At 47.6% G+C, this 12,154-nt stretch overlaps 1 protein-coding gene across 1 annotated transcript; it reads left to right on the forward strand.

Annotated features, from left to right (window-relative positions):
- Positions 1–2,304: 2,304 nt before the first annotated feature.
- On the forward strand, positions 2,305–11,889 carry LOC123407747 (cytochrome P450 72A14-like). Its single transcript, XM_045100952.1, has 6 exons — positions 2,305–2,699; positions 2,801–2,972; positions 10,207–10,252; positions 10,381–10,634; positions 10,941–11,313; positions 11,424–11,889. The coding sequence occupies exons 1-6, from the start codon at positions 2,384–2,386 to the stop codon at positions 11,850–11,852; spliced, it is 1,590 nt and encodes a 529-aa protein (XP_044956887.1). The 5' UTR covers positions 2,305–2,383; the 3' UTR covers positions 11,853–11,889.
- Positions 11,890–12,154: the final 265 nt, after the last annotated feature.

The following is a 12,154-nucleotide window of genomic DNA, read 5'->3' on the forward strand; positions in this document are numbered from 1 at the left end:
GTATCTAGTTCATAGTGTAATCTCTAAAAGGTCTTATATTTAGGAACGGAGGGAGTAGCTTATTTGCATTGTTCTATATACTTTGTAGTGTCAACGACGATGCATACATGTCAACTATGGGTGTTGGCTCGAACAATTCGCATTGGTCTCAAACCAATGACATGCATTTGGAAGACCGTGAGTTCGAGGTGTACGAGGATGGTGAGGGCATTGTCGGCGCACCGAAAGGAAGAGGAGGCAACTACACCAACAAAGAAGACATCGTGCTATGCAAAACTTGGTTGGATGTGTCGAGGGATCTGTCCGTTGGAAGTGATCAAAGTAGAGATGCTTATTGGCTCCGAATGAAAGAACACTTTGATCTTCGCAACGTGAGTGGAATTGACCGCTCCGCACAATCGCTTCGCTCCCGGTGGTTGACCATCAACAAGGGTTGTCAACAATGGGCGGCCGCACAAAAAGCAGTTGACAAGTTGAACCCAAGTGGCACCAATGATAACGATAGGGTAAGTGTCATTTCATCATTCCTGATGTTCATCATCATGCTTGTTGTTGGTGTTTCTTGTGCTAACTTGTTTTGTTTTCATGTAGTTAAATATTGCACAAAACTTGTTCAAAGGATAGGAGAAGAGGACCAAGAAGGGGAAGATAAAGAAAGGAAGGCCATTTACCTTGCCTCATTGCTACGAAGTATTGAAGGATGATGAGAAATGGAAGAAGCGTGAGGATATTGATGATTTGGATTTGAGCAAAAAACACAAGCGAACAATTGATTTCATACTTGGTTTCATACTCGAAGCCCAAATGATCGGATGGCACCAAGAAAGACGCAAAAGAAAAGAAGAAGGGGAAAGGAGATGATGAGCTCAAAAATGCTATGGAAGCAATTGTCAACGCAAGAAAAGAAGCCAACGAGGTGAGGAAAATGGCAAGGAACCAAGATGCTGCGGCCGAGGAGAGGAGGTTGGCGGTCGAGGAGAGGAGGGTGGCGGCCGAGGAGAGGAAAGTGGCATTGGAGGAGAGGAAGGTGGGCATGGAGGAGCGATCTGAATTGTTGGAATGGGAGAAGCACTTGTTCTTCTTGGACACATCTTTGTTCAATGATGCGCAAAAGGAGTATGTCAATCTTGCCCGTGAACAAGTCTTGATCCAAAAAAGAGCCATGATTCGCGCAATGGGTGGCGGTGGCCTTGGCGACATGGGTGGCATTTGTGCCATGGGTGGCTTTGGAGCCACCATGGACGACATGGGTTCCATGGGTGGCTTTGGAGCTACCATGGAGACCATGGAAGGCATTGGTGGCTTCAGACCACCTCCGGGCGGCTTGGACGGCATGGGTGACATGAGTTTTGCGGCTCTCATTGACGGCATGGGTGCACCTCCGGGCGCCGGTGTGCCACCTTCCCACGATCTTGGCAACACCTTCCGAGCTTCACGTGATGAGGATGCGGCGCGGAACAATGGAGAGGAGGAGGAAGAATCGTCTTCGACGGAGTCGGATGAATCGGAGGAAGATGAGGATGAAGACGAGGATTGATTGTTGTGCCTTTCGTTTGTGTCATGAACTTGGTTTGCATTTTGAACTTCGTTGAATGATGTTGTGGGCATGGATTTAAACTTGTGGGCACGAACTTGGTTGAATGATGTTTGTGATTCAAATTATATGCCATGTCTTTTGTGTTGATGTGTGAAATTTGTATCCAAAATGAACAAATGTGAGCGCCGACTGCTCGCGCGTGCTGCATTTTAACGCGTTGCTGAAGTTGCGCGCGTGCTAAATTTTAACATGCCTGCTAAAGCCAGCGCTGCACTCCGTATCAAACCTGAAGATGGACAGGTCGCAAACCAGATTTTATCCTAGCGTGTTGGAGATGCTCTCACGTGGCGCCGCACCAGTTTAATGAACCCCATCTGCCCGTGGCCTTCAAGGAACTTGAGCGACAGTTTGTCAATCCCCGTCAGATCCGTGGCCTCCAAGGCGTTCCTGAAAGTGGATCCCACGAAAGAGAAACGGAACAAAGAAACAGGAAATGTGCATTTCTGTATGTGTGTGTGGCTGAGAGCATCCCATTTTACGGAAGATCGGAATCTTTAGACATGTGTGTGCGCGCTTATAAAACGCCGCCCGGTTCTAATCTACTCCCTCCGTTCTTAAATATAAGTCTTTTAAGAGATTTCACTAAAAGACTACATACGGATGTATATAGACATACTTTAGAGCATAAGTTCACTCATTTTGCTCCGTATATAGTCATTTAATAAAATTTCTAAAAGGACTTATATTTAGAAACGGAGGGAGTACTTGCACAGCTCACTCCACACTCCCAAACGAGCACAGAAACACTCGCCGGAAAGCAACAAATAAGAAGAAGCTAGCCAACTAATGGTGCTCCAAGCAGCAGCAACATCCCTGGTGTCTTGTCTGCAGTCACCATGGAGCGCGGTCTGCGGCGCCGCCGCCCTGCTCGTCGTATGGGTGGCCGCCCTGGCGGCGGAGAGCTACTGGCGGAGGCCCCGGCGGCTCGGCCGGGCGCTACGGGCGCAGGGTCTCGGCGGCACGGCGTACCGCTTCCCCGCCGGGGACTCAGCCGAGAACGCCCGGCAGAGCCAGGAGGCGCTGTCCAAGCCCATGCCGCCGTCGTGCCACGACGTTGTTCCCCGCGTGATGCCACACCTCCACAATACTGTCAAGCAACACGGTACGCGCTCGAATCATTCATGGACGCATGAGCTGGCCCCTGCGTTTATCTCATGCCTGCTGGTGCTGGCACTGAACGCTGAATTGAACTGCATCCCGTAGGTGAGGTTTGCGTCACCTGGGACGGCCCGGATCCCAAGGTTGTCATCGCAAAGCCACAACTACTGACCGAGATCCTATCTAGCAACTCTGGCCACTTCGAGAAACTCAGGACCAATCTTGGAGACCTGGTATGCCGTGGGGTCGGGACCTACGACGGCGAGAAATGGGCGAGGCACACGAGGGCAAACTTGACAAAAATGATCCCCGGGACGAAAGAACTCACGGATTGACCCATCGGCGGAAATAATTCATCGGCCTGACCCTTTTGTGTGGCGCCCGACACCTAGGCGCCACACTGTACTGTGTGACGCCTAGAGGTTAGGCGCCACACCCCCGACCACGTGGCAGGGAGGGCCCCACCCCCAGGCAGTGTGTCGCCTAAGCCTCGGACGTCACACATTGTAATGTGTGGCGTCTGACCCTTAGGCGCCACACACTGACTTACAGAGCCACGGGCCAGCCCCCTCCCCACCCCCTCCCTCATTCAAACAGAAACTTCCATTGCGGCGGCTGGCTCTCATCCCCTCCCTAATCCCCTCCCCCATCTCCTTCAGATCTGAGGATTTCTTGCTTGGATTGATCCCCCAAGGTAATGTCCTCCCCCATCCCTTCCCTTTCCCATCCTTCTATCCAATTTTATTATGTTTTGGTTGAGTAGATTGATTTTAGTAGATTGATTTGAGTAGGTTCTTAGGATTTGACTAGTTAGGATTTGGTTGAGTATATGAGTAGTTAGTAGTTAGTAGTAGTAGTAGGTATAGGAATTGCATTAGGTTTTGGTTTTGGTTGAGTATATGAATAGTGAGTAGTAGTAGTAGTTAGTAGTAGTAGTTAGTAGTAGAGGTAGGTATAGGAATTGTATTAGGTTTTGACTAGTTAGGATATGAGTTAGGATTTGACTAGTTAGTATATGAGTTAGGATTTGCATTAGGTTTTAACTAGTTAGGATATAAGTTAGGATTTGACTAGTTAGTATATGAGTTAGGATTTGCATTAGGTTTTAACTAGTTAGGATATGAGTTAGGATTTGACTAGTTAGTATATGAGTTAGGATTTGCATTAGGTTTTAACTAGTTAGGATATGAGTTAGGTTTTGACTAGTTAGGATATGAGTTAGGATTTGACTAGTTAGTTGAGTATATGACTAGTTAGTAGTTAGTAGTAGTAGTAGTTAGTAGTAGTAGTAGTTAGTAGTAGTAGGTATAGGAATTGCATTAGGTTTTGGTTTGTAGTTAGTGGTAGTAGTTAGTATTAGTAGTAGTTCATATGAGTATATGAGTCTTATTTGAATATTAGTAAATGAGTAATTTTTTGTGATTTGTAGGATGGTGTGGCTTCTGAATGATCTTTATGACGCTGAACACCGGGCCTATTTCATGTCGGAGAAGAAGATGGTAAGTAGAAAATGATTAGTAGATTAGTAATATTTTGAAAATGTAATAAGCACTTGATATCTTCTTCTCCTATATGTTTGCAGGAGCTTACGCCCCTGAAGATCCGGTCTCATGGGGCATCCTCCGTAATGCATTACGATGAGCGGTACACCCCGTACATCGAGATGACGGGACTCCTTCCATTCGTGCAGCTTGTGAGTCGGTCAACTCCAAATCTGAACGCTGCGGCAGTCACAGCACTCATTGATCGTTGGAGGCCGGAGACACATAGTTTTCACCTCCGGACCGGAGAGATGACGGTTACTCTTCAAGATGTTTCCATGATCACCGCTCTTCCCATCGAGGGGAAGCCACTATGTATGAGCACTGATTCTGAGGGATGGCGGCATCAAATGGAGGCTCTTATTGGTATGTCGCCGCACGAGCCGGAGGTGGAAGATGGAGGGAAGAAAGATAGAGTCCCTGCCGGCGCCACTTTCACTTGGATTGCCGCCAACTTTGCTCATTGTCCTGAGGACGCAGATGACGAGGTCATCCAGAGGTATGCTCGCGTCTACATGTGGTACGTCATCTCTAGGACTATCTTTGCGGACGGCACAGGCAAGAATGCTCCTTGGATGTGGCTGAAGGCGTTGACTGTTTTGGACAACAAGTTCAGCTGGGGCTCGGCCGCACTGGCTTACTTGTATCGGCAGGTAATAAATTGTTAATATTAAGTACTCTCTATTATCTTTTTCTGCTAAACTGATGCATGTTTGTTGTTACTTGTAGTTGGACGATGCTTGTCGCAGGACGACAAAGGACGGTGGAGTTGGTGGTTGTATGCTCCTACTTTCAGTATGGAGCTGGGAACGCCTACCTGTTGGACGCCCTAAAAGCTCAAAGTGGAATACCTGGGATGACCACGACAACCATGTACGGCAACCTACATGGGCTTACAAGTGGGACTTGGTATCGGAGGTGGCAAGCGAAGTGAACCTATTGTACAAGCAATACACCAACGAGATGGATTCGCTTACCCCCGAGCAGGTAAGATGGTTTCAGAGTTGACTTCCAGCTTCTATGTTGTGAGTGAAATGAATTGTGGTATTCATCTTGTGTTGTAGGTTGAATGGGAGCCATATGGTGTCGGGACAAACTTTGGTGATGCACACACGTTCGAGCTGAATGCACTATGCGTGCAGGAAAGACATCTTTGGCTAATGCGTTGTCCCCTAATATGCAATTGGGCGGTTGAGTGGCATCTCCCGCATCGTGTGCTGCGTCAATTTGGTTACTTTCAGCCACACCCGCCGGAGTGGGTGGACACGGACACACAGCTTCACAGGTAACAAAAAATAATTAGTGATTAGTTTTGTTCTTAGTGTTGAGCGAGCTACTGATGTGTTTTGTTCAAAGCAGGTTGGATAGGAGGAGGCAGCGAAAAATCAAGGACTGGCAGAAGCATCATAAGAGCTACGTCCTTATGTTCGAGCAAAGTGTGCAGGCAACTTCGAGCATACAACGAACCCAGTACCGTCAGCATTGTGCTCTTGCGTTCAGCAACTACCTAAGATGGTTTCAGGAGAGTACTCGTGTCGAGATTTGTCCGCCGGCTTACGAGGAGGACATATTGGAAGAACCCACTGAGTACGATGAACTTGCCCAAGGCGGTTACAGCAAGTTGATTCGCGAAGGGTACCAAACTTCCTTCGCCCCTGTCCTGAACTTTGTGGTAAGTGTGCTCCCCTATGTAATTTATGAATTCTAGCGGACCTATTCACTTGCACTTATTTGTTGTCATTGTCTTGTGATCATAGCGCAAAGAGGTCAAGAAACAAGCTGACGAGTCCGAAGATATTCTAGATAACACACCTGGAGGAAAAAAGGAAGAATCTGCACTTCGTCTATTCATAAAGGTGTTGTGTCATTATTATTATTTTGCCCACGAATGCAACATTATAGGTTACCTAATATATGTCATTTATATTTGAATCTAACAGGAACAGGGCAAGAAGTTACGGCGCCTATCCAACATTTTAGGTTGCCGTGACCCTGAATATGTTTCACCTTCGAGATCCGGTTCATCCGAAAGAAATACTCTTGACGATTCAGCTTCTTCGGGCGCTCGTATGGATGATGGTGACATTACCCAAAGAAATACTCAGGAGGATGATGTTGACACTCCTCAGGTATGACATAGCCATACAGTTTGCACTTTCATTCAACCTTCAGCCTTGAACCTTCAAATTTGAACTTTCAACCTTCATATGTATTAGGCTGCGGACGACATGACGTTGAAGGCTTTCCAACGCTCCGCTTACATGTTGAAGCCCAGGAAGGAATTTAAGCGCTACTCACCGGATGATTATGCGAAAGGGAAGAATCCGGTGGCCGGGAGCTCTCGTTTGTCAAGGATGAGAAGCAGGGAGGATGAGGTTGAGGATGACGATGACGATGAGTCCGATGACCCGGATCAATTTGTGGTTGCGAGAAGGAAGAAGCTAGTATCCAAGAGGGGACGAGGCCCCAAGTGATTTGGAGTTGGTGTTGCACTTGTCGAGCTGAACTATTTACTGTAGTCTTGAACTATTTCGAGTTGTGAACCATTTAGTTGTTGTTGCAGTTGTTGTGAACCATTTAGTGCTGTCAAAAGATCCTTATTGCTGAAAATATATTGCTTTATTGCTGTCAAAAGATCCTTATTGCTGTCAATATATTGATTTATTGCTGTTATAAGATCTTTATTGCTGTCAAAAATTGCTTTATTGATGTCCAAATTCAGTTCCAGCAGGTTTTCACATGTGTGGCGCCTAAGGCTTAGGCGCCACACATGGGCTTATACAGCCTCAGCGCAGCCCCTCCCCACCCCCCCTCCCCCAGTATAAGTCCATGTGTGGGGGAGGGGGTGGGGAGGGGCTGCGCTGAGGCTGTATAAGCCCATGTGTGGCGCCTAAGCCTTAGGCGCCACACTACACATGTGTGGCGCCTAAGGCTTAGGCGCCACACACTCTGTCATGCCTAGAACTGCATCTTAATGGAGGAGGAGTTCAAAAATAGTGGTGGAGGAGTTCAGATACATACGTTAAAACATACAACACAAAGCACATAGTAGTGGTGGTGGAGTTCAAACATACATATGGTTCTTGAAGTAACTTACGTCCAAAAGTGCATACATAGTGGAGTTTCATTGTCATAAAGCGCGGAACCAAACAAGGTTCAACAACACATAGATTACAAGCATCCGGCTCTATTGGGTCGAGCAAGGCCCCTTACCCTTCTTCTTCTTCCTCTCTTCTTCCTCTTCCTCTTCCCTTTTGCGCAGTTTTGAAGCCTCTTCCTTAACCCTCTCCGTGAAGCGCTGATGCTCCCGCTCTCTCTTTGCTGCGGCCTCTGCCAACATCTTCTTAAAGTTAGCTTCATATTCATTTTTACGTTTCTCTAGCGTCTTCCTGTCATTCTCCTTTATCCTAGCCTCATATCGCTTATGCTCAAGGAACATTTGCCACTCCTCATCCCTCTTTGCCTTATCCTCCTCATCCTTCTTCTTTCGCGCTTCGGTTGCATCCTCCTCTCTCAACTTCTTTGCAGCCCTCTCCATCAACAGCTGATCCTCACTGGCTGCATCCTTCTCCTCCCCCCACTCCGCTTTTGCCTTGTTCGGCTGAGAAGCGGCCATACCTACAAAACAGGCATCATAGCTCATAGTTAGTAAAATAACACACAAAGGAGCATCAAAAACAACATGATAAAGATAAGTGAAATATGTGACATACGGAAATGGTCCTTGTAGGTATCCACGCAAACCAATCCTAGTAAGTCCACCACCTATCCCACCACTGCTTCTAGCACCACCACGACCTATCCCACCCCTGCCTCCAGCACCACCACGACCTATCCCACCACTGCCTCTACCACCACCACTTCCTCTAGTACCACGTCCTCTAGTAAGCCCAAGTCGGCTAGGAACATGTTGAGTAGGAACTTGTTGGCTTGTGCTTCCTTGACCCGTCCCTTGTTGGCTCGTGCTTCCTTGACCCGTCCCTTGTTGGCTTGAACTTGGTTGGCTAGGACTTGGTTGGCTAGGTCTTGTACGCTCGTGCTTCCTTGACCCGTCCCTTTTTATGCTCATTGTAGGAAGAGAGGAGATGGAGTCGGAAAGACTATAAGCGATGAACTCGGAGGTTAGTTGTCTATGTCTTTGCGACGATAGGGCACCATCAACCCTCTTGCCTTGACACATGTGAGGCATACAACTGACAATGTTCCATCCTGGCCCTCCTTTCTATGGTCTTGCACGGACAATCCAAGGACAACCTCTATCCTCACAAGCAACCATGTAACGCAGCTTCATGTTTGAATGAACAACTTTGTGTGGCCTGTAATGCGTAACAGAATATTCATCCAACCACATCTTCAGTTCAAAGAATGTTTCGAACTTTGACCCCGGCAAAATAATATTCTTCCCATGTGTGTCCCGGTGAGAAGGTGGCCTAACTCCAAACAATATGCCTTCGCCTCCGTCAACCACGGCTTCATCCGCAAGGCTAAGATCCTCGAACAATGGTGTCCGGTGATCACGCTTTAATACCTTCGTGAAAGCTTCACCCTCCTTTGCCGTGAACCCTTCCTCATCAACTTCTTCATCGGGACCCTCATCGTCAGACTCAGAGGCATACCCACGTGAGTACGGAATGGAATGGTCCATTGTCTCTTGCAAATTATATTTGTCCAAATCACCAAGATTGTTGTCATGAAGAACATTACCATCATCATAGTGCTCATAATTAGCCTCTACCAATGGTTCATGTTCAATGTTGACCTCTTCGTTAGCCTCATACACACAAGAAAGAGGTTCAATGCTGGCCTCTTCGTTGATGGTTGCAGGAATAGCTTCAACAATCGAAGAGGAAACCCGGTTCAAATCCAACAAGTTAGGAACATTTGTTTTCATGGCAAATAACTCTAGAGCCTTGTCTAGTGATTCGGCCACCGTATCCTTGTATGCAAGCCAACGTTGCTCGGAGTTGACACGCATGGTCTTCCAACGAATGTGCATTCCGAATCCCACATTATGCCTACCAGCAAACTCAACTACATCACTAGGGTCCATCCAATTCAAATCCTTTCGGACTTGTTCCAACAATTCAGCATAGCTAGGACACAAATCGAACACCATGTCAAGCTCATCCGGGTCCGGATCAATATTGCCTTTTAAAAAGGCATCCTTGTCCACGTGATGAACATAAACACATGTTCTTCTCATACCTAAACAACAAAACATAGAACCTTTTTATGAGCAATCATACAATTACAATAACCATAGCCTAACTTCCAAATAACCCTAACCCCCTCATAACCCTAACACAACCAAACATCCCTAACCCTAGCCTAACCATAGCCTAACCCTAGCCTAACCCTAAAACAACCATAATGCACACATCCAAACAACCCTAATCCTAACCCCATCATACCCCTTATCCTAACATACAAACAAATAAAACAATATGATATACATCCCACATTTCATGAAAAACTAGGGTTTCCTCAAATTTGCAAAAAAAAAAGAACACAAAAGATTTTCCTTTGGATGAGAATGAGGGGAGAGGTGGGGATTACCTTAGGGGAGTGATTGGACAACAAATGCCCGCTCCAAACCTTCAGATTTGGTGATGTAGAGAAGGATTTGAGGGAGGGGGCAGTGGCTGGGAGAGGGGCTGGGGGAGGGGAATGAGGGAGGGGGTGGGGAGGGGGCTGGCCCGTGGCTCTGTAAGTCAGTGTGTGGCGCATAAGGGTCAGGCGCCACACATTACAATGTGTGACGCCCGAGGCTTAGGCGTCACACTGCCTGGGGGTGGGGCCCTCCCTGCCACGTGGTCGGGGTTGTGGCGCCTAACCTCTAGGCGTCACACAGTACAGTGTGGCGCCTAGGTGTCGGGCGCCACACAAAAGGGTCAGGCCGGTGAATTATTTCGTCCCAGGGGTCAATCCGTGAGTTCTTTCGTCCCAGGGGTCATTTTTATCAATTTTGCCGCACAGGAGGATCCTCAACCCTGCTTTCCATCTCGAAAAGCTCAAGGTATACTTACTAGTACTCCATCTAGTTCTCCCAACTATTATTATTTTAGCTAGTGAGGTAGTACATGCCACTAATGTACACATATGTGCGCGCGTGCGCGCGCTCCAACTGATGAAGAGATTTTTCAGGCCATGTTCCCGGCTTTCTCCACGTGCTGCACCGAGCTGGTGGATAGATGGGAGAGTAAACTACAAGCAGCAGGTTCAGAGGGGTGGGTCGAACTCGACGTCTCGCAGGAGTTCCCGATCCTCACCGGAGACGTGATCACTCGCACATCATTCGGAAGCAGCTTCACAGAAGGACGAAGGATCTTCGAGCTTCAAGTAGATCAGGCAAAGAGACTTATGAACCTCCTCCGGTATTTGTACATCCCGGGCTTCTTGTAAGCACACTAATCTCCCAACTACCTTTCTGGTTTTTGTTAGTCAACTCATTGCACATGGACCGTGCTACTATTTTCGGAAGCAAATATTCTAGTACTTCCTTTCCGAATTATTTGTCACAGAAATGGATGTATCTATTTGTATTTTAGTTCTACATACATTCATTTTTATCTATTTATGCAACAAATAATTCTGAACATATTGGTTTAAGAATTAATCAACTAAAGTAGGCCCTTTGATTCTACATGTTATTAATTCCTATGACTAATGCGATCAAGCGTGTACCCCTTTTAATTAATTTGCAGGTCCTTTCCTACTGAAAACAACAGGAGGATGTGGGAGAACAAGCGGGAGATAGAAGGGCTCTTGAGAGGGGTCGTCGAGAAGAGGGAGCGTGCGATGGACAAAGACGGGGTCATTGGCAACGACATGCTTGGACTGATGCTGCAGTCCAACAGGTCATCCAATTCCGACTTGAGGATGAGCACTCAGGACGTCATCGAGGAGTGCAAGCTCTTCTACTTTGCGGGAATGGAGTCCACGCAGCAGCTACTCACATGGACAGTCATCATGCTAGGCATGTACCCCGAGTGGCAGGACCGGGCGAGGGAGGAGGTCCTGGGCGTCTTCGGCAGGGACGGCAAGCCCGGCTTCGACGGCCTAAATCGACTCAAAACGGCAAGTGCATCCATGAAAGTTTGCCTCAAACTAAACATTCGACTGCTCTTGTCGATGGCTACTAACTATGATCATTTCGATCGATTTTCTCTACATATATATATATCCAGATGACGATGATACTGTACGAGGTGCTCAGGCTGTACACGCCGGTGGTCACGATGAACAGGAAAATAAACAAGGAGATGCAGATCGGGGGCATCACGTACCCTGCAGGAACAGTCCTCGAGCTGCCCTTTCTCATGGTTCACCACAACCCGGACGTGTGGGGGGGCGACGTGTCCGAGTTCAAGCCGCAGAGGTTCGCCGAGGGGATCTCCAAGGCGACCAAGAATGGCCAGGTGGGCTTCTTCCCATTCGGCTGGGGGCCGAGGATCTGCATCGGCAATAACTTCGCCATGCTCGAGGCCAAGATGGCGGTGAGCATGATCCTTCAGCGTTTCGAGTTCCGGCTCTCTCCTTCTTATACCCATGCGCCGTGCACCGTCATAACGCTACATCCTCAGCATGGCGCGCAAATCATACTCAAGAGCATCTGATGGGCCAGTCCGCCCGGCATCTTTGTTGGCATGTGAGTGATGGGTACTGGTTGTTGGAGGGAAATAAGAGATAAGAATGGTCCATGCAAATTTGTAGAGGCGTCCAAAGCCAATTGAACTGGTATACGACTTTCCACATGCAAGGTCAATTCGATTGTGTTTATAGTTTACATTGCTTGTACTCCATATATACGCAGCAAGAAAACTGCAGCTGCCACCTTGCCCCAAGAAATAATACTCTCGGATTTGCACACAGCCCAATCAGAGGGGTTGCTAAATTTACCGGGTGCAAGAGAGGTACG

This window comes from Hordeum vulgare, chromosome 1H (genome assembly GCF_904849725.1).
Source record: "Hordeum vulgare subsp. vulgare chromosome 1H, MorexV3_pseudomolecules_assembly, whole genome shotgun sequence".
NCBI lineage: Eukaryota > Viridiplantae > Streptophyta > Magnoliopsida > Poales > Poaceae > Hordeum > Hordeum vulgare.